The 21,337-nt window shown below is 44.9% G+C and overlaps 1 protein-coding gene across 3 annotated transcripts in view; it reads left to right on the top strand.

Moving 5' to 3' along the window:
• Positions 1-21,337, top strand: part of HSPA4L (heat shock protein family A (Hsp70) member 4 like) — an 81,649-nt gene that overhangs the window by 23,112 nt on the left and 37,200 nt on the right. For all 3 annotated transcript variants that reach the window (XM_075929873.2, XM_075929870.2, XM_075929871.2), the window contains 6 exons: positions 401-541; positions 4,868-4,990; positions 6,137-6,236; positions 15,333-15,466; positions 18,757-19,001; positions 19,081-19,157. In XM_075929873.2, the coding sequence (XP_075785988.2) occupies positions 443-541; positions 4,868-4,990; positions 6,137-6,236; positions 15,333-15,466; positions 18,757-19,001; positions 19,081-19,157 (778 nt within the window). In that variant the 5' untranslated portion in view covers positions 401-442. The remainder of the gene's footprint in view (positions 1-400; positions 542-4,867; positions 4,991-6,136; positions 6,237-15,332; positions 15,467-18,756; positions 19,002-19,080; positions 19,158-21,337) is intronic.

Genomic DNA, 21,337 nt, shown 5'->3' with positions numbered 1-21,337 from the left:
CCGGAAAAGCAACGATGCTCTACTGTACAAAATCAGCCGCTATTCCGGAAAAACTATTCTGCTCCTGCTCGGGCATAAGTCCTTATTCCGGAACACTGTTCCGGAAAAGGGCCAGTATAGACAGCCCAGTAGTCTTTTCCGGAAAAAAACCCCGATCGCGAAAATGGCGATCGGGGCTCTTTTCCGGAAAAGACTACTGGGCTGTCTACACTGGCCCTTTTCCGGAAAAAGGGCTTTTCCAGAAAAGCAGCCTGCCAATGTAGACGCTCCTTTTCCGGAAAAACTGAAAACGGAATAGTATTAAGTTTTAAGCAGTTCCGGAAATTCATGCCAGTGTAGACACAGCCAATGTGTGTGTTTTCTGGTATGCATCTCATAGCAATACATTTATTTTCCACAGATTGTCACAAACGTAAAGAACACGTTACATGGCTTCAAAAAGATGCACGGACGAGCATTTGATGATCCATACATACAAGGTGAAAGGGCCAGAATTCCATATGAGCTTCAAAAGATGCCAAATGGGAGTGTAGGAATAAAGGTGAGTTTTGCAGTTTCCACATGCACCTGCAGCTGTCACTGTGTCATTATTTTGACAAGCAAGTGGAACTTTTGTGCTTGGCATTGCTTTACTGTCAAATGAAATTGCTTCACTTAGCTTACAATTTTAACTTCCTTAAATTCTGTGAAGGTAGCTCTGGATATAAACATACCCATCCAACCTGGGGGAGGGAAGAAAATGAAGCTGTTTTAAGGAAGGCTTCATGGAAGATAGAGGACAAGAAGTGTGTTCTTTTTTTTGCATTCTGCTTCTTTGATGACAAAATCAAAATTCTCGTGAGGCAAGATTAATTACTAAAACTCAGAATGTTGACTTTCCAAGAAATTAAACTGGCCACATCCTAGATGATATTCAGCTGAAAGAGATGGAGATGTTAAATGGAGTTAAAATTTGTAGTCCTGATCTTCCTCCTATGCGATACCATTGACTGATACTTGCCTCTAGAAAACAGATAGTAAGAGCTGATGTTGGCATTCTTGTTGCAGTACACATACAAATACCAAATTATGCTCAACATATTTCTAGTCATAACAGTGGTTTAAAAAAAAAAAGGTCTGGTAGCACTTTATAGACTAACGAAACATAAATGGTATCATGAGCTTTCATGGGCACAGCCTACTTCTTCAGATGGCTGGAGTTATGAGCTGAGGATATGAAACCTTGAAATAAATAGAGGGGAAGGGGGGGAGGAGGGAGAGAAAGAAAAAGGGCAGGGGTGGGAGATGGAGCATCATTAAGTATCTGGATAATGGGTACTTAAACCTAAGCAGGTGATGATCAAAGTCAATAGAGGGATTCCTAAAACAGGAAGGATACCATTCAGGGAGCTGTTGGCACCTTCAGTGGTTACGTAGGTATATTAAGTAGTCCCCACCAGCCCATATCACGATTGAGCCATAATCATGTGAACTGAATTTGTGGATCAACTGGGATTCCACGGCTTCTCTGTGTATTTTGGATTGTAGTGCTGGTTTGTGACAAGACAGCTACTTGCAGGTCTGTCAGACTGTGGTTAGGCAAGCTGAAATGCTCACCAACAGGCTTCTGTATATTCCCTTTGTGTACAGTAAAACTACGATGGTCCGGCATCTGATGGTTCGGCACTCCTGATGGTCCGGCACCATCAGGAACCTGGAAGTGCTCCGGGCAGCGGGACCATTGGAGCTGCTCTGCCCCCAGCTTCCCCGATTCAGCTGCTACTAAAACTGACCAGCGGCTGAATCGGGGGAGCCGGGGGCAGAGCAGCTGGGGCACTGCCTGCCAGATAGGTCCCGTAGTGCTGCCCCTCACGGCTGCAGGACCAACCCGGCAGCACCCCACCTGTCCCTGATTTAGCTGCTACTGAAACTGACCAGCGGCTGACTCCAGGAAGCCCGAGGCAGAGCTGCTCTGCCCCGGGCTTCCTGGAATAAGCCTCTGATCAGTTTCAGCAGCGGCTGACTTGAGGACACCTGGGGCAGAGCAGCTGGGGCGCTGCCAGGTTGGTCCAGTAGCGCCGCTCCTCAGCGCTGTGGGACCAACCCGGCAGCCCCCCAGCTGCTCTGCCCCAGGCATCCTGATTCAGCCGCTGCTGAAACTGATCAGCGGCTGACTCCAGGAAGCACTGCCTCGGGCTTCCTGGAGTCAGCCGCTGATCAGTATCAGCAGCAGCTGAATCGGGACACCTGGGGCAGAGAAGCTGGGGTGCTGCCGGGTTGGTCCCACAGCGCCGTAGAGCGGCGCTGTGGGACCAACCCGGCAGCACCCCAGCTGCTCTGCCCCGGGCGTCCCCAAGAGCAGCTGGGGTGCTGCCGGGTTGGTCTTGCTGCGCCAAGAGTTGGTGCTACCAGACCAACCCAGCAGCACTCCAGCTGCGGCTGAATCAGGGACTCCTGGGGCAGAGCCGGACTATCGGAAGGGGGGCCATGAGGGGTCTGGGGTGGCATTCTCCCCCCGCCGACCCCTCATAGCCCCCCCCTTCCGATAGTCCGGCATATCTGATAATCCGGCACCCCCTGGGTCCTAAAGGTGCCGGATTATCGGAAGTTTACTGTATATCCGATTTGTGTCCATGGATTCTTTCCCGCAGAGACCGTCCAGTTTGTCCAGTATATATAGCAGTGGGGTACTGCTGGCATTTGATGGCATAAGATCAAATTACTGGATGTACAGTCAAATGACTCTTTGATTTTGTGGCTTATGTTTGCTCCAGTGATGAATTTGCCAGTGTAGATATGTGGGCAGAGTTGGCATCTCAAGTTCTGGTATATTCTGCTTTCATTTTAACATCTGAGGGATTAAGGTCTGCTTTCTTAGCATGACCAGGGACTTGTGGGCTATGTCTACACTGGCAGGTTATTGCACAAGAACAGCCATTCTTCCGCAGAGCGTCCACACTGCCCACCCACTCTTGTGCAAGATTTACAGTACGGCGTGGTAAGAGGGCTTCATGTGCAAGATCTACTCTGTTCTAATAGGTGTAAGCTCTCTTGCGCAAGAGGTCTTGCACAAGAGGTCAGTGTGGACTCGCGGCAGGGATTTCTTGCGCAAGAAAGCCCTATGGCTAAAATGGCCATCAGAGCTTTCTCGCTCAAGAGAGCATCCACACTGCCATGGATGCTCTTGCGCAAAAGCACATCTCACACATGGCAGCGTGGATGTGTTCCTGCGCAAGAGTTCTTGCACAAGAACCCTTGCGCAAGATGTTCTTGAGCAAACAGCCACCAGTGTAGACACAGCCTTAGAGTTGGTGTTCGGAAAGATGGCATATGGAATGCTATAGATTACTTGATATCATCCTGTCCTTAATTCGATATCCAAAATACACTTCTGTCTAAGCATCCTGCGAAGCGCTTCTGATAACAAATTGGCATCATTTCCTGGAGTAATTTCTGCGCAGGAACACGTCATTTTGGATGAGAGTGTATAAGTGTAGCTTGTTCACGTCAATGTGCTTTGTGCCTGTGTAGTATGTCCATAGTCCTGGCACTAACCCCGAACTGTTGAATTTATTCATGTGCTCAACAGAGCTCTGAAAATTCAACACTTCCGTGCAGGCAGAGATGTTTGGCATATTGTTCAGTCTCTTCTGTTGTGGTCTCAATTCTAGTCTTCTCTGTGTTGATCAAGATAGCTGATATAAAGAACTAAATCAATCAGAAAGCAGAAACAGTTAGAAAAAGCTGGATTTTTTTCAGTTCTTCTTACAGATGACTACTTGTACAATTCATTTTCTCATTGTTGTAGTAAGTAGAACCCTGTGCATATACAAAACGGGTATCCAATCTGCAAAAATGATCTGCGGATGTCCACCTCTGCATCTGTGTATGCAGATACCCAGTAGGGATGTTAAATTAGCTAATCAAGTCGTTGATGGAATTTTCATCGACTATTCAATTAGTCAATAAAGGCACCTTTGCCTTTGAAATGTAGCAAGAGTCCTGCTGTGAGGACTGTAGTGAGGAGCACGGGGCCAGTGGGGGACTCAAGCAGTCCCCTGCTGGTCCCATGCTCTCTGCTTTTAAAATGTACCAGAGTCCATTAACAGACTGTGTAGACAAACCATTATGTGATCTAGAATTTTGGGCAGTAGCAGCACCAAATTAGCATTCCCTACATCAACATGTGAGTGTGTATATACTCTTATTAAATCTCAGTCCTTTTCTCTTTACCTGGATGGAACCCCACCCTTTGATATAATCAGTTTAGTTGCTTTCCCGTATTTATATATTTGATATGTGGTACAGTTTTCAGTTGCATGGTATTGTTATTTAACTGGTTATTTTCATGCATGAGCTGCTTCTTTTTAATAGACATTTCAGCATTTTGAATGTCTCCCAAGTTAATATATGTAATATAAGAATTGCTGCACGAATGCACCAGGCCAACTCAAATCCTCTTTTGAGTGCTGTCTAGGATTAGAGTAAGAACTTAGAGAAAGCTATTTCTCTAAATAGCTTGCCTAGAAGGGTTCGAAATGTAAATTAGAGGCTTCAGAGGAGAAATTCAAACATGACACACTATCTCTGGGAGGACATTAGTTTTCTCACTTGACATATGTCATGTTTGTTTACTCCTAGGTTGAATGTGGATTTTTCTACACCTGTTTGAAACTTTTGAGGAAAAAATTTAGAAAACTTTGTCTAAAATAAGCATCTCTAATTATCTTATTAACATGAAATGGCACCTACTGACCATCTTCAGAGTGGCTGCATTTAGGTCTTAAAAGACCTAAGAAATATTGGGATAAAACAACCTATAAAAATCCATTGATTTGTACTGTGAAAATATTTTTCTGCTTTACAGTTGTTTAATCTTGTGTTTCAGGCACGCTACCTAGATGAAGAGAGACCATTTGCAATTGAACAGGTTACAGGAATGCTATTGGCTAAGCTTAAGGAGACTTCAGAAAGTGCACTAAAAAAACCAGTGGCAGACTGTGTTATTTCTGTAAGTTTGTAATATGTTTACCAGAATTCTGCTATAATGGGTAATTGTATGTAAAAAGTAAATTTATAATGGTTTGTTAACTGGAAAAGATCCAGTTGATGTGCTGTCAGAAACCACCCAGAAGAAAATAAAACTAAAATATATGCTGAAAAGCACAAAATATATTTTTAATAATTAATACTCATTAACCCAAAAAAATTTCAGGCATGTCTTGTGTAGAGGGTGGGGTTAAGAGCCAAAATTTGCTTGACAACTTTGTGGTGGTCTTCAGATGAAAACAGGCTCTGGTACAGCATGAGGCTTCTTGATACATGCTATAGAATTCTTCCGATCTATAGCTAGATCTTATATCTACTCTACAAGAAGTGCTGAAGCTCTGTGATGCTATAGGTACTATTGACAATTCTACTGAAATGTGAGAATTATACCTCACTTGCATATTTCTACGAAATCTCTGAGCTCTTTGCTTGCAACATGTTTTCATAGCATATTTTCGATGCCACGTTTTTGTGTGTGTGTGTGTGTGTGTTTTTAATATCTTAGCTCCATTCTTACTGCCTTCCTTGTGTTCTTTGTTTTGGTGCAATTTTCAGCCACCCCCTCACACCTCTGACGTTAAATGTAAGCGGTAGCTTCCTGTAATAAGGAGATTAATTTTTTGAAATTATTTTGTGTTTATTTCTTGAGCATGGGGGGCAGACATAACTTGGATTAGTTTAGAAAATGAGCTGAAATTTCACTGTTACATAAATGTTGAAATATTTTCTCTGTGTACAAAAAAATTAAGGTATAATCCTTTTTTCTTAATCTTGCATTGAGATTTTTTTTAATGTTAAATGTGATTTGTTTAGAAACACTTGTGCATCTTGCATCTGGATTTTCGCAGATCCTAAAAATCTTGATAATGCAGGATATTTATTGTCTTAAAACCAGCTTCGATAATTGGAAGTTGTAATAACTTTTAAAAAGATCTAGCAATTTTAATCAGTCTGAATTAATAAAATAGAACTGATATTTTAAATGTCCATATTAGTCAAACTTATGGAATTGTTTTGTTTTTTGGATATGTTAACTCTTAAAGTGAGCATAGGATTTTGGATGTCATGAAACTTGTATAATGGAGTATAACCTTTGTTTTGAAAACAGGTCCCTAGTTTCTTTACTGATGCTGAGAGACGGTCTGTAATGGCATCTGCTCAGGTTGCAGGTTTAAACTGTCTGAGACTGATGAATGAAACTACAGCAGGTAAAATTTTAATACTTGCTAGAAGCAGAACAGGAATAAGTGTGTAATGCTGTTTTTAACAGTCTAAAAACTCTTAAACTTGGAATATTGGATTTTGAACAATAATTATTTAATCACTCCTATGTTAAAAATATATAAAATCTACAGGCTGAACCTTCCAAATCCAAAATACTCTGGTCTGGCAACATCTGTGGTCCCATGGGGCCAGGGATGTAGCTGGACCAAACAGCCCCAGAGCAACACAGGGCTGGAGAGCTCTGGCTGGACCAGGAGGCATCTGGTGAGCCACCGCCTGGCTCAGAACTCCCAGCATTGATGGGGCCAGGCAGGTGGCTGTGTAAGCAGGGCCAGGTGGTGGCCAGGGAACTCCCACCCTATCTGGTTAACCCCTGGCCAAGAACCTCGAGAAACCCCTGGTGGCTGGGGTGGCTGGGCAGTCTCCGCTGGGGAACCCCCCGGGCTGAAGTGGGGCTTGTGGAGGCAGGTGGCTGGAGTCGCTAGGGGCAGCAGGGCAGCTTCAGCAGTGAGTTAGGGTGGCCGTGTGGCCCCAGCCGGGAACCCTGGAGAACATCCTGCGGCAGTGAGATGGGAAGCGGCCAAGCAGTCCCTGCTAGGGACCGTAGGAGACCCTGTGGCAGTGGGTGGGCAGCAAGGTGAGGAGCAGTGCTGGGCCAGCAGCAGGGCAGGAAGCTTGGGAGTGGAGCAGCAAGCAGAGGAGCACAGACCTCCCCTGGTCAGACAAACTCTCTGGTCTAGGACAATTCAGATCTGGACGATGCCGAACTGGAGAGCTCCAGCCTCTACAAAATATTGATAGTTTAGTTGTCTGTTACGCTTTTCTTTTCTGACAGTCCACTTAGAATAATTACATCTGGAGTAGTGTACTCCACTTTAAAAAAAAAAAAAAAAAAAAGTCTTTGAAAATTCAGAGGCATGGGGGTTTTGTTATTGACTTAATCATTAAAACCCAGGACTGCTAGGTTCCAAGTACTGTTCCTGTATGTTTTGTCTGTTTGAGACCAGTAGCTCCTCTTAAATTTTGTTTTAGTTTCAGGGAGATAAATGTGCTGCAGAAAAGATCTGATCTCACTCACACACGTCAGGTATATATTTGGCTACAAGAAAAATGCCTCTTTATTTTTCTCTGGGGTCTTAGTCTTGCAGCAGAGGCTTAGTCAAAGTGGACTTTGTGGGACTTCCAAGTGTTTTAGTAGGTTATTATTGAGGATACTTAGAATAGAAATCATTTCTATAATGTCCCACAATCCCCAAGTCAAGCCAATAGTACTAATATGTGTGAGTTTGATTATAACCACATCTTAAAATTTATCTAGTTTGGTGAAGTCCTACTAATGTATGGCTTAGGGATGTAAAATTTGATTAATTGGCTAATCGAATAGTCAATTCAATTTGCATCGACCATTCGATTAGTCAATAAGAGCACTTCCTCCAGGGCTGTTGCTACACTTTAAAGGTGAAAGCACCGCTGGGAACACGGGGCCAGCAGGTGGGTCAGGGCTCCATGTGGTTCTGCTACTTTGAAACTCCTTGGGGAGCCTGATGTCAGGCTCCATGTGGCATTTCAAAGTGACAGTGCCACATGGAGCCCGGGGGCGGGGAGGATCAGTTTATTCTTAACAATAATGTAGCATCTGCCAGGGTTGCCACAAAAGTCCCTATCTAAATTATATATTTTTTCTCCGCTTCAAATTTAGGTTAATATTTTTCTCTGCTTCTTACCTACCACACCTCAGTCTAGATGCCATGATTTTTGTCTGATTACACAATTATAGAATTGGCACAAACATCATTTATAAGAATGAGTAATTTGCTTATTCGTGGTATGATTGCTCAAGTCCATTCCATGTAGGTGTACATACGCTGAGTGCATGCGTCATCAGAAGTTTTTCCCTTAGCAGTAGCTCTTGGACCAGCAGAGATCCCCCTGGAGTGGTGCCAGTATATCAGCTAATATATACCCTGGCCCTCCACCCCATGTTCCTTCAACTGCTCATGACGGTCGTTGGAACATGCCTTTCCTTTTGCTCTGCAAGTGCCCCTTAGTAATTCTTTCTCGTTCTAGTAGTTGGTTAAAATTTTTACAGTTAATTATTCCTGTCTAGGTTTTTAGTAGTTAAGTGTTGTACTTGGTGTTAAGCACCCAGGAGCAGGGCTTGCTTTGTGTCCCCAGCGTGTCTGGTGGGGCATGCCCGGGCCCCAAGGCTTCCAAAAGCCTATGCCCTGTGGAAACTCTCATGCAGCCTGCCTTAAGTGCCTTGGAGAGGCCCACTTATCTGTGGCCTATAAGATCTGCAAGGGCTTCAAGCCATGCACCATGCAGGAAAGGGAATCTCTCTTGAACATTATCCTAATGAAGGCAGCTTTACACCCAACACCGGCGCCCAATCTGGCACCAGCAACCCAGAGTGCACCGGCTTCGGTGTGGGAGGCACCTAGCCACTTGTGTGTCTCCCCGGTGCCGCATAGGCTTCAGCACTGGTTGCAGTCCCTGGTGCCCCAGAAGAAGAAGAGACCTAATGGGGCAGGTCTCCATCGAAGCACGTGCCCTCTGTTCACCCTCAAGTGGGGCATGTGGCACCAACGAGCACAGCACCTGGACAATCACGGTCAGGTTGGTGAAGCGCTAGTCCATGCCAAGACACCAGTTTGGGAGGAGTCTTCCCAGAGAGCTCCACTGCAGTACCTTTGAGGCAACAAGAGACTTGATTGAGACAACCTTGGCAACAGACCTGGCCAAGGAGCGTGGACCCAGATGGCACCGCCCTGTGGTCTCTGCACCTAGCACTCTGGCCCTGGAAGCGAGAGACAGGACCAGCTGGTAGACACCCCTAAGAGCAGGAATACTAAGAAAATGGGCCTCTTGGGCAGAAAGGCCTATTGTCTGGGGGCCTTCAACTTTGCATAGTCAACCAGCAGGTCCTGCTGAGTCGCTATGCATATAACACTTGGGCAGCCACTGACAAGTTTGCCGAGCTGGTCCCTAGGGACTCTGAGTTGAAGCGCCCTCGTGGAAGAAGTCAGGGTTGGTCTCTAGGGCTGCCCTCCAGGACACCCTGGACATGGCTGATGCAGCTGCCTGCACTGTGGCCACGGGGCTTGTGCATTACAGCTCTTGGCTACAGGTGTTTGGAGTGCCCCCTGAGCTCCAGACTACTATTCAGGACCTCCTGTTAGAGGGCCATCCCTCTTTTCCAACAGACCTACCAACACCTGCACGGTCTCAAGGATAGCTGGGCTACCTTAAAGTCCCTGGGGATCCATACACTGATTACCCAGCAGCATTCCTTGTCAGGCAAATTTTTTAAGTGGCCCCAGGCTGCCCTGAAAGGGGTGGGGTGGGGCCTAATTTGGAAGGGGCGGGTCCCGAATGCTTCTGGGCTTCCCTACCCCCAGACCATAATTAGTCTGGGGGTGCAGGAGCCCCTTTGTCCCCCTTTCCCACTAGGTGCCCACAGGGTGCGAAGAGGCTTCACAAACTCCCCCGTTCCCAGGCTCTGATGGGCCGGGGGGAGCGTGCAAAGCCTCTTTTTCCGCCCTGCAAGCAGCACACGGCACTTCAAAGCACCATGTGCTGCTTGCAGGGTGGGAGGAGATGTTGTACGCCCTTCCTGCCCCCAGGCCAATCCGAGCTTGGGGGTGGGGGAGTGTGTTACGTTTCCTCCCGCCCTGCGAGCAGTACGTGGCGCTTCAAAGGGCTACGTGCTGCTCACAGAGCGGGAGGAAGCTTTGCGTGCTTCCCTGCCCCCAAGCCCTAATTAGCCTGGGGGCGGGAGAGTGGCAGGACCTCTGTGGGGCAGATCAACTTGCTTGGCATGCTGGATTCTGCCTGCGGAGGCCCTTTTGCCCACCCTTGCTCTAGGCCCTCTCAACAGGGCACCCATCCCAATTTTCTCTCTCCGTACAGGGAGACATGGTAATTAGAGGAATGGCAGACACTGGGCTACGGCCAGGGCCCATCAAACAACACCTTAGTGTTTGCAAATGGTTTTGGGGGTATGCCTGCGGACAGCTTACTAGCCCAACCATTCCTGTTCAGGGACCTCCTATTCTCTTTGTCAGGCCTGAGAATCCATTTCCTTGGATTGTTGGGTCCTGGAAATGGTAGGAAGGGGTATGCCATCCCCTTCTTTTCGACCCCTCTCTTCCATCCCCCTGCCCGTCTTCAGGGATCCTTCTGATAAGCATCTCCTCTGGGAAGAGGTCCAGCATCTCTCAACCGTAGGGGACGCGGAAACGGTCCCCCAGGGGTTCTTGGGCAGGAGTTTCTATTCCCAGTACTCTGGTTCCCAAAGCCAATGGAGAGTTCCGATCTGTCCTGGACCTCAGAACTCAACCCCTTCATTACCAAAGCCAAATTCAAGATGGTGACTCTGGCATCTGTCATCTCCCCCTAAGTCTCGGAGCCTGTACACTGCCCTTAATCTAAAAGATGCCTACTTTCACATTTCTATTGCACTGCACCACAGGCAGTTCCTCTACTTTATGCGGGGCTGGGACCACTATCTGTTTACGGCCCTCCCTTTTGGCCTTTCGACTGCCCTTCAAGTGTCCACGAAGTACATGGTTGTCATTTCCACTTCCCTGAGAAAGTGGGGTATTCAGGTGTTCCCCTATCTGGACAACTGGCTTTTCTAAGCCCCTCGTAGGATTAGGTGCTGGCCCACGTCGCTCTAGTAAAAGACCTTTTTGGGAGCTGGGGCTGCTCCTGAATGTGGCCAAGTCGATGCTGGTCCCCTCGCACCAAGGTCATAGAGTTTGTGGGTGCCCACCTGCACTCGGTCAGCCACTGCCTCCTTTTCTCATATCCTGTTTCCTGGAGATCAAAGCGGGCATGCAGGCATTCCTGATGATGAGATAGCCAGGTCTTGCATGCACCTCCTGGGACTAATAGCCGGATGCACCTACATCATTCAACACACCAGACTTCGCATGCGCCCACTACAGATGTGGCTTGTGCTAGCTCTCAGCCCGTCCCTCTGCTCTTGTGACAGAGTGGTGACGGTTCCCCCCAACGTCCTTTGCTTTCTGGACTGGTGGACCTAGGAGGAGATGGTCTGTCCAGAATCCCATTCTCTAGGCCCCTGCTGATCCCCTGGTCAGTGATGGACGCATCGGACACCAGTTGTGGGGCTCACCTCGTAGACATGTGGACCCATGGTATGTGAACTTTCCCTGCATATCAGTGTCAGGGAGCTGTGGGCATAATGGCCTCACCTGTGTGGCCTTTCTTCCTCAGCTTGAGCAGAACGGTTCTCGTTCTTTCTGACAATATGCTGGCGGTCTCCTATATCAACAGGCAGGACAGGATTCGTTCCCCTTCCCTGTGTTGGGAAGCCCTTCAGCTGTGGGAGCTATGCATCTGGACAGATATTCACCCAGTTGCTTCTTGTCTCCTAGGTCCCAGAACACTCTGGCAGATCAGCTGAGCATGTTCTTCTTCAGCCACTAGTGGCCTCTCAGGGTGTGTCTAAACTTCACCCCTCTTGTCGGCAGAGGGATGTAAATTAAACGTATCGAAAGCGCAAATGAAGCGGGAATTTAAATATCGGGCGCTTCATTTGCATAATGGCAGTCACCACTTTTTTTAAAAAATGGGGCTTTTTGAAAAAACAAACGGTAGTTTAGACGGGGCATTTTCAACAGAAGTGCCCTGTTGCGAAAGATTCTGTACTCCTCATTTTTTGAGGAGTACAGGATCTTTCGAAATGGGGCATTTGTTGAAAATGCTCCATCTAAACTGCCCCCCTCTCCTCCCCGAAAAGCCCGGTTTGGGGGGAAAAAGCGGCAGCTACCATTATGCAAATGAAGCACGGGATATTTAAATCCCCGCTTCATTTGCACTTTCGATGCATCTAATTTATAACCCTCTGTTGACAGAAGGGTGTAGTTTAGATGTACCCTCAGAGGGGACGTGGTCCTCCAAATTTTCCACAGTGGGAGGTTTCCCCTTCTGGACCTGTTTGCCTGGCAGAACAAGAAGTGTCCAAGGTTCTGCTCCCTCATGGGGCTGAGGAGGGGCTCCCTGGGAGATGTACTCATTACTCTCTGGCCTGAGGGTCTGTTTTGTGTTCCTGCCTTTCCCACAAGATGCTCCTGCGAGTTTGGGAGTTCATGGCATCCCTGATTCTCATGGCACTGGAATGGCCTGGGCAGTACTGGTTCATGTCCCTCCTGAGCCTGTCCTGCAAGAGAGCGATTGCCCTCCTGCTTGACCCGGATCTCATTACTCAGGACTTTGGCCGGCTTTGTCATCTGAACTTGGGATCCCTACCCCTAATGGCATGGAAGCTGCATAGCTGACAGTGGCAGAACTTCAGTACTCAGCGTGCGCAGGAGATTCTGCTGGGAAGTAGGAAATTCCACTAGAACCACTTACAGAAGCGCTTCCACTTGTCAAGGTATCTGGGCTGCCCAGAAGGGGGATATCACCCATGGATGCCCAGATCCCCTTGGTCTTGGACTACCTTCTGAATCTTAGGTTACAGGGGTTATCCTTCTCCTTAATTAGGATACACCTGATGCCATCTCCGCTTTCCACCTGGCCTCCCCGGGCAAGACCCTCTTTGCGGATCCCATGATGTAGATGTTTTTGAAAGGGTCAGACAGACTTTATCCACATGTCCCATCAGCCCATCCCTCAGTGGGACCTCAACCTGATCCTGTTCAAACTCATGGGGTCACCCTTTGAGCCCCTGGCAATGTGCTCGCTGCGGTGTCTGTCTTGGTGACTATCATATCAGCCAGGCATGTGTCCGAACTGAGAGCCTTCACCTCAGACACTCCCTTCCCCTCTCTCCTCCCCCGCTCCCCCCCCCCCCCCCCCCTCCCCCCCCCGGTATATAGTTTTCTTCAAGGATAAGATCAGATTTTGCCCTCTCCACCTTTATTCTGAACGTGGTCTCTTTCATGTTTCTCAAGATACTTTTCTCCCAGATTTTTACCCCAGGCCCCATGCTTCAGGTAAAGAACAGGAGTTAAACATTTCAGATGTTAGGAGAGCTCTAGCCTTTTATTTGGAAAGAACAAAGCCCTTCCGTAAGTCCCCACAGCTCTTCGTAGCAATTGCAGAGAGGCTGAAGGGGGAGCTGGTCTCTGCACATAGGATCTCCTTGTGGATTATGTCATGTATTAAGGAGTTCTATGGACTACCTCCTCCCCTCACAGCCCACTCGACTAGGACCCTGGCCTCTTCTATGACCTTCATGACTAAGGTCCCTATCTTGGACATCTTTAGGGCTGCCTTGTGGTCTTTGGGCCATACTTTTGCCAATACATTATGCATTGATCCATCAGGCTAGGGAGGATGTAGCCCTGGGTAGGCCTGTCCTCCACTCAGTTTAAGGTTAGAACTCCGACCCTCCCTCCTAGCATTTGCTTTGGAGTCACCTACACAGAATGGACATGAGCAATCCCTTGAAGAAAAAAACCATTACTTACCTTCATAACTGTTCAAGACATGTTGCTCATATCCATTCCAAGTCCTGCCCGTCTTCCGTTCCTTGGAGTAGTCCCATTAAAAAGGAACCAAGGGGGTGGAGGGCTAGCAGGGGTATATATTAGCCGATACACCAGCGCCACTCCAGGAAGCTTCCCTACTTGCCCAATGGGAAATGGTAAGGGAAAACTTGCAGTAACATGTGCACACCTACATTGAATGGACATGAGCAACACAGCTCAAAGAACAACAGTTAAGAAGGTAAGTAACCTTTTTTTCCAGGTGTCCATTGTTGTATTACAAATTATTTGGCCAATCTGAGGACCGTGGTCGATTATAGCAGAGGATAGATCAAATTCTCATTTATCAAAAGAATGGTGGTTGTAGTGAGATGCTTTCATTGTAGGAGGATTAAAGTAATATTTGTTTGGGACCCAGGCGGAGCAGTTTAAATCAGTGGCTTTTTCAAAGTGAGGCTGGCAGCCGAGAGTTGAGCTTGGAATAAAATGAGCCTGAGCGGTGCTCCTTCCATACCCACTTCATGAGGGCTGACACTGGTCCCATTGCACCATCCAGGTGTTCCTCCTCACCCTGCTAGATTGGCATGCCCTGCAGTTTGGGCACCACTATCAGTGGCATGTTTTTCTCTGAGTAATGTCCCTGTGGGTGCTCCACATGTTCCTGGAACATTGAGCAGAGGTTTTCAGCAGCAGTGCTTATCTGGGTCATGCACATGTCATCCCAGTCTTGTGGTGCTGTTGATGCTGAATCCAGCTCACACAATCCAACTCTCCTTGACTTCTCAAATTGGATCTTGAGGTGCATACAACTCTGCTACCAACGAAAAAACTTAAACCCACTGCAAAGATCAGAACTCATTCTACCAAATCTATAGCAACCTCACTAGCCTTTCTGAACAATGTACCACTTGAGACATATGTAGACCAGCCATCCGGGCCTCTGAACATAAACTGCATAATTGCTTTTTGAATATATCTGACCTGAGGGTCTGATACCCTGCAAAACCTAGTATTGCTATCTTCAGTCACTCGGACAACTGTGAAGCCTCTTGCGGCCGTCCCCTGGGAGCACTGGTCTATAGTCACCTGGAATGGAACAACAACCATAGGGACATGATTTGAAGAAGAAAAGGTCACTCACCTGATGCAGTAACTGCAGTTCTTCAAGATGTGTGTCTCTGTGTGTTCCATTACGCACCCTCATCTCCCTGTAGTTTCTACTATAGACTCTACAGTAGAGAAGGAACTGAAGGGTCAGACCATGCATGCTAGATGAGGTACCTATGGAACCATGAGATGGAGAAGGTGCATATGTAACTCAGATTGGCACTGCTTGTGAACAACTAAAATGGAGCACCCACACAAACATTGATCTTGAAGAACCTCAGTTACTGCACCAGGAGATCTTTGTCACTTTAACACTGAATGACTTTGTTCTAATGTAAAAGATATGTAGACTTTCAACATAATATCTATCATAAGTTACTGTGAATTTTTGTAAACAGGCCCAATGTGTTTTTTTTTTTTTTTAAAGCCTCAAGTTAGGCTTTTTTAATTTAAAAAAACCTGTTAAAGTATTGAAAATTGCTTGACCCTTGTGGTGGTGGTGTGTTTTTGCAGTTGCACTAGCTTATGGAATTTATAAGCAAGATCTACCAGCTTTGGAGGAGAAGCCAAGAAATATAGTCTTTGTAGACCTGGGACATTCTGCATATCAAGTTTCAGTGTGTGCTTTTAACAAAGGAAAACTGAAAGTAAGTTAACTTTTACTAAACTGTTGCACCATAGACTAAGATAACTTTGATAACAGTAGCCATGCTTAGCAGAGACAGTGCTTAGGAAACTGTTCACTAGAGTGCATTTCTTACTGATTAAATATCATGCCTGGTGTGGTAAATACATGCTGTTTGTAGTAAATATGTATGAAATGGTAAGAACTAAAATAACCTCCAGCTATTAAATGACTGTACTTCATGGCACATTTCAAAGGAGGAATGTGGAACTCTGTGTACAGCATGGGACAAGTGAGAAGTCCCACTGACTCCGGGCTCCATGGGTTGAAATACACAAGAGCCCCTGCTGGGGACTCTTGTGCATTTCAAAGGAGGAATGCTGAAGTGCCTATTGACTAGTCAAAAGACTATCCGATAAGCAAATGCTTATCAGATAGTTGACTAGTTATTAACATCCTTAGTATGAACATTAGAATGGCCATACTGGGTCAGACCAGAGGTCTGTCTAGCCCAGTATCCTGTCTGCTGACAGTGGTCAATACCAGTTGCCCCAGAGAGAGGGAACACAACAGGTAATCCTCACGTGTTCGCTCTTCTGTCACCCATTTCCAGACAAACCGAGGCTAGGGACACCATTCCTACCCATCCTGGCTAATAGCTCTTTAATCTATCTAGCTTTTTTTTTTTTTTTTGAACCCTGTTAAAGTCCTAGTCTTCACCACATCCTCTGGCAAAAGGAGTTCCACAGGTTGACTGTGAGGTGAGTGGGGAAAAAAAAACTTCCTTTTGTTTGTTTTTAAACCTGCTGCCTATTAATTTTTCATTTAGTGACCCTTAGTTCTTATAGTGTGGAAATAAGTAAATAACTTTTCCTTATTAACTTTCCACTCCAGTCATGATTTTATCATATCCCTGCTTAGTCTCCTCTTTTCTAAGCTGAAAAGTCCGAGTCTTTTTTTAATCTCTCTATTTGGGACCCATTTCAAACCCCTAATCATTTTTGTTGCCCTTTTCCGAGCCTTTTCCAGTTCCAATATATCTTTTTTTTTGTGATGAAGCATCCACATCTGTATGCAGTATTCAAGATGTGGGCACACCATGGTTTTATATAGAGGCAATAAGATATTCCATCTTATTCTCTAACACTTTTTTAATGATTCCTAACATTCTATTTGCTTTATTGACGACTGCTGCACATTGCGTGGATGTTTTCAGATACCTATCTATATTGACTCCAAGATCTCTCTTGTGTACTTGTAGTTAAATTAATCCCCATCGTATTGTATGTGTAGTTGGGATTATTTTTCCCAAATGTGCATTACTTTACATTTATCAACATTAAATTTCGTTTGCCCTTTTGTTGCCCAATCACTTAGTTTGGTGAGATCTTTTTCTTTTTGAAACTCACTGTTTACCTCTTTCTCTATATCATTTATAAATAAGTTGAATAGGATTGGTCCCAGGACAGACCTTTGGGGGACCCACTAGTTACCTCTCTCCATTAGGAAAACTTCCCATTTATTCTTACCCTTTTTTTCCTGTGTGTTTAAACCAGTTATCAATCCATGGAAGATAAGTATCTTATCCCACGATAACTTACTTTGCTTAAGAGCCTTTGGTGAGGGACCTTGTCAAAAGCTTTCTGGAAATGTAAGCATACTATATCCACTGGATTCCCGTTGTCCACATGTTTGTTGACCCTGTCAAAGAACTCTAGTAGATTCATAAGGCATGATTTCCCTTTACAGAAACCATGATGACTTCCCCTAACAAATTATGTTAATCTATGTGTCTGACAATTTTACTCTCTTACTATAGTTTAAGCTAATTTGCCCGGTACTGATGTTAGACTTAGTCTGTAATTTCCAGGATCACCTCTAGAGCCCCTTTTCAGTATTGGCGTCATATTAGCTATCTTCCAGTCATCAGGTGCGGAAGCTGATTTAAAGGATAGGTTACCATTGTTAACAGTTCTGCAATTTCCCATTTGAGTCCTTTCGGAACTCTTGGGTTAATGTCATCTGGTCCCGGTGTCTTGTTACTGTTAAGTTTATCAATTTGTTTTAAAACCTCCACTAATGACACCTCAATCAGGAACAATTCCTCAGATTTGTCACCTAAAAAGAATGGCTCAGATTTGGGAATCTCCCCAATATCCTCAGTTGTGAAGACTGGAACAAAGAATTCGTTTAGCTTCTCCACAATGACTTTATCATCTTTGAGTTCTCCTTTAGCAACTCGATTGTCCAAGGGCCCCTTTGGTTAACAGGCTTCCTGCTTCTGATGTACTTAAAAGATATTTTGCTATTACTTTTTGAGTTTTTGGCTAGCTGTTCTTCAAACTCCTTTATGACCATAAAGTCCATCCTTTATGACCATAAAGTCCATCTTTTATAGCAGGGATGAGGACACTACGGTCCCCTCCCATGCACTCAACCCCTTATTTTGGTCCCACCTTGAAGCCCTACAAATCTGTTGGTATTGGGCCCCCAGATAAGCTAATCCAGCCACTTCTCCAGTGAGGCTGGAGCGTGAGGGGAACCCTAGTATCTCGAGTTGCATGAGCGAAGTGTCCTCGTTGTTCTCTTTTTAGTTCAGGACCCATCATTTGGGGGCCATAGCTCCCAACCCAAAAATATTACCCACTTCTGTTTTATAGACGAAGAATACAGCTATCTCATCTCCTAACTGGAGAAGTCACAGAACCAACTTGTCTATCTCCTGTCCAGTGTACATGAAAATTTGTTAAACTCACCTTTGAGAAATGAAGTAGGCTATTGCTGAATTTCAATGCATGGCTAGGAAGAGAGTTGGCTGGTGGTATTTGACAAGTGTGCTTAATTGAACAATTTTAATATTGTATTTGTAAGACTTTTTTCTTTCAAGGTTGGAGCAATAGTGGCTTAATTTTTTTTACCCTAGATTACATTTGTCTTCAGTAATAAAACACAGTTTTGTGAAAAATTAGTGTTCTGTGGTATCTTTTTTTTTTTTTCTTTTTTTTAAGATAAATGTCTTAGGCATGCTGTGTTCTGAACAGAGTATTTGTTTTTAGAAAGGATATGCATACCCAGTGGAACACTTAAGCAAGAATGAGTGTTGGCAGATTTTATTTTCTTGATGGAATGATAAATTGCTGTCCCTATGCAACATGACAAGATAAAGATCCTGGTTCTTCTTTCTGTATGTCCAGAATGCTCTGTTCTGTGAGCCCATGGGCTTCTTTAGTGGAGGGCAATATTATGGGAAATATTGACTTGGTAGGAAGTAGAGGATCAGTATATACTTGACACATTTCACTTCTTATGCAGGTCTTGGCTACTGCTTTTGACCCTTATTTGGGAGGCAGAAACTTTGATGAGGCTTTAGTAGATTACTTCTGTGGGGAATTCAGGACAAAATATAAGCTGAACGTGAAAGAGAATGCTCGAGCTCTGCTGCGCTTGTATCAAGAATGTGAAAAACTGAAGAAACTTATGAGTGCAAATGCTTCTGACCTTCCCCTCAACATTGAGTGCTTCATGGATGACCTTGATGTCTCCAGTAAGATGAACAGGTACTGCAAATTGCACTGATTCCAAACAGAACGTGGTGGCTTTTATTCTGCCTATAACACCATATTTCTTTTTCTACAGAGCTCAGTTTGAGCAATTATGTGCTCCGCTCCTAGCTAAAGTGGAACCTCCTTTAAGAGCAGTAATGGATCACGCTAGTAAGTAGAAGTTAATTCAGGATACTCTTTCGTTTACTAGCTCAGAAGAAAAACTGCTAAATCTTTTAAAAGATATAAAATTAAAGTATGCAAAACTAAGCACTGAATTTAAATGTCAGTTGAGGTCGTTGTCAAGGCAAGCTTAATTTGGCCTCGTATGTATTACGATATGGTCTATAACAGTGGGAGGTTTTTTGTTTTTAAAAGAATGTCAGTACTAGGGTTTTGTCAAGCACAAAAAAAAAGCCAGGGAAAATTTGTTGAACCAAAAAAAAAAAAACCAGTCATGGTCCCTTTAATTGCCCCGTGTCTTGAGCGGGCTTCTGTCTGGTGTGACTGCTTGCTCCCAGGGCCGGCTGGGGGCTGTGCGAGAGGAAAGCAGCGAGTGCTCCGATGCGTACTGTCACAAAAAAAGCACTGGTCTATAATTATATGATTGCATAAATTTTATGGGATTAATTCAAATGGCAACAATTTAATATGTATTCCTGATTTACTGAGCATCATTCATCCTGAACAATGAATGAGGTGGGTTCAGAGGGGGGGGGAAATGGAATATAATCATGCAGTTAAGTAGCATCATTAGGCTTGCACTATGCATACAGCTGACAAAAGCCTTAATTCTTGTGTTTCCTGACTTTAAGTCCTTGTCTCTGCAACCCTTAGTTTTTGTTGCGTAGCTTTTTATATAACTTTTTTAAAATTAAAAAATATTACATGATATGGAAATAACCTTCTGCATGAGTTATCAACAGGATTTGAACGGATACAGTAGCTAGGTGTTTCACAACAGTGGTAAAGGTTCAATGCGACTAGGGAGTGTGGTTGGTGCAGATGGAATGATGAGCATTTAGGAGCAAAGCCTGCAGTGTAAGTCCTGCAGCACATGTGTAAACTTTCATTGTTGGTCACTAAATCTAGATGGATTTTCACAGACTGAAAAAGACCACTGTAATCTACACAAATCTACCCCTTAAACGTGTTAAAAATAAAGGGAAGGGAAAAACTAGAAATAATTTTTGTGAGCTGATTTTAATGACTAGATAAGTAATGCAAAAATTAGGAGAGACTAGATCCTGTATGCTAGAATACAATATACAGTGGGTGACAGTTGCCTGAGAGAAAGTTAGTTATACCCATATGATCCAAATCCAGAACTGCAATTTTGAATTGAAATCATAAATGCAGATTGTTCATCATGTTTCTAGTGAATGCTTGTGGTTTTTTAATGTCTGTATTGTAGCCAAAACAAGAATCAATTTAATCAAAGAAACCATATAATTAACTAAGTCTTCAAGTGATAGTTCTCATGGATTCTACTTCTAGGACACACGCTCATGCACACAGGATCAAATTCTTTTGGCAATCTTTGTCCATTGGGGCTGCACCTGTGCTTTGGATGCCCTCTAACATACCTTTTCTACCCTCCAAACCTGAGGGCAGAAAGAATGGAGCCACTTAACTGTTCTTTGTTTCTTCTTACTTCCATGGCAGTGAGACAGAACCCCTACAGTGGCTTCATTTTTGTGCACTGTGCAACTGCTCAATGTGTGTTCAGTTTTTTCTCCTGTTTATATCCATTGTCTCTAAAAACAACCAAAATCCACAAAACTTTATTTTTCTCCCGCTAGTACGTGTTAGCAGCCAAGGCTGAAACAAAATCAGTATTTTAAAACTGCCCCCATTCCTGTCATGTAGCTATTCTGATCAATGATGGCCATTTGAAATACTTTGAAGAAGGGTATATCCCTGATAGGTGCTTAATGTGTTTCTCTTCCTTCAAGATGCCAGAGAAGAGGCGAGATGTCTATTTTTAAACTTTCTGTTTTCAGGATCTCACAGTTTTCATGGCAGTATGAAAGTCTCCTCAGAACCAGAGGGGGAAACAGAGCTCACTAAGCCAGAACAGCCTTTCTCATCTAGCACTCTTGTGAGTTAAAATATAGGATGGATATCAGCCTAGGTCACCTTCCCCAATAAAAACGGCCAGGAATCCTGTGACACCTTATAAACTAACCGAAGTGTTGGAGCATAAGCTTTCGTGGGCAAAGACCCACTTCGTCATGCATCTGACGAAGTGGGTCTTTGCCCACGAAAGCTTATGCTCCAACACTTTGGTTAGTCTGTAAGGTGCCCCAGGACTCCTCGCTGCTTTTTCAGATTCAGACTAACAAGGCTAC

This window comes from Pelodiscus sinensis, chromosome 4 (genome assembly GCF_052426305.1).
Source record: "Pelodiscus sinensis isolate ZL-2025 chromosome 4, ASM5242630v1, whole genome shotgun sequence".
Taxonomy (NCBI): Eukaryota; Metazoa; Chordata; order Testudines; family Trionychidae; genus Pelodiscus; species Pelodiscus sinensis.
The sequence above is the reverse complement of the archived record's forward strand: the minus strand, read 5'-3'. Positions and strand labels throughout refer to the sequence as shown.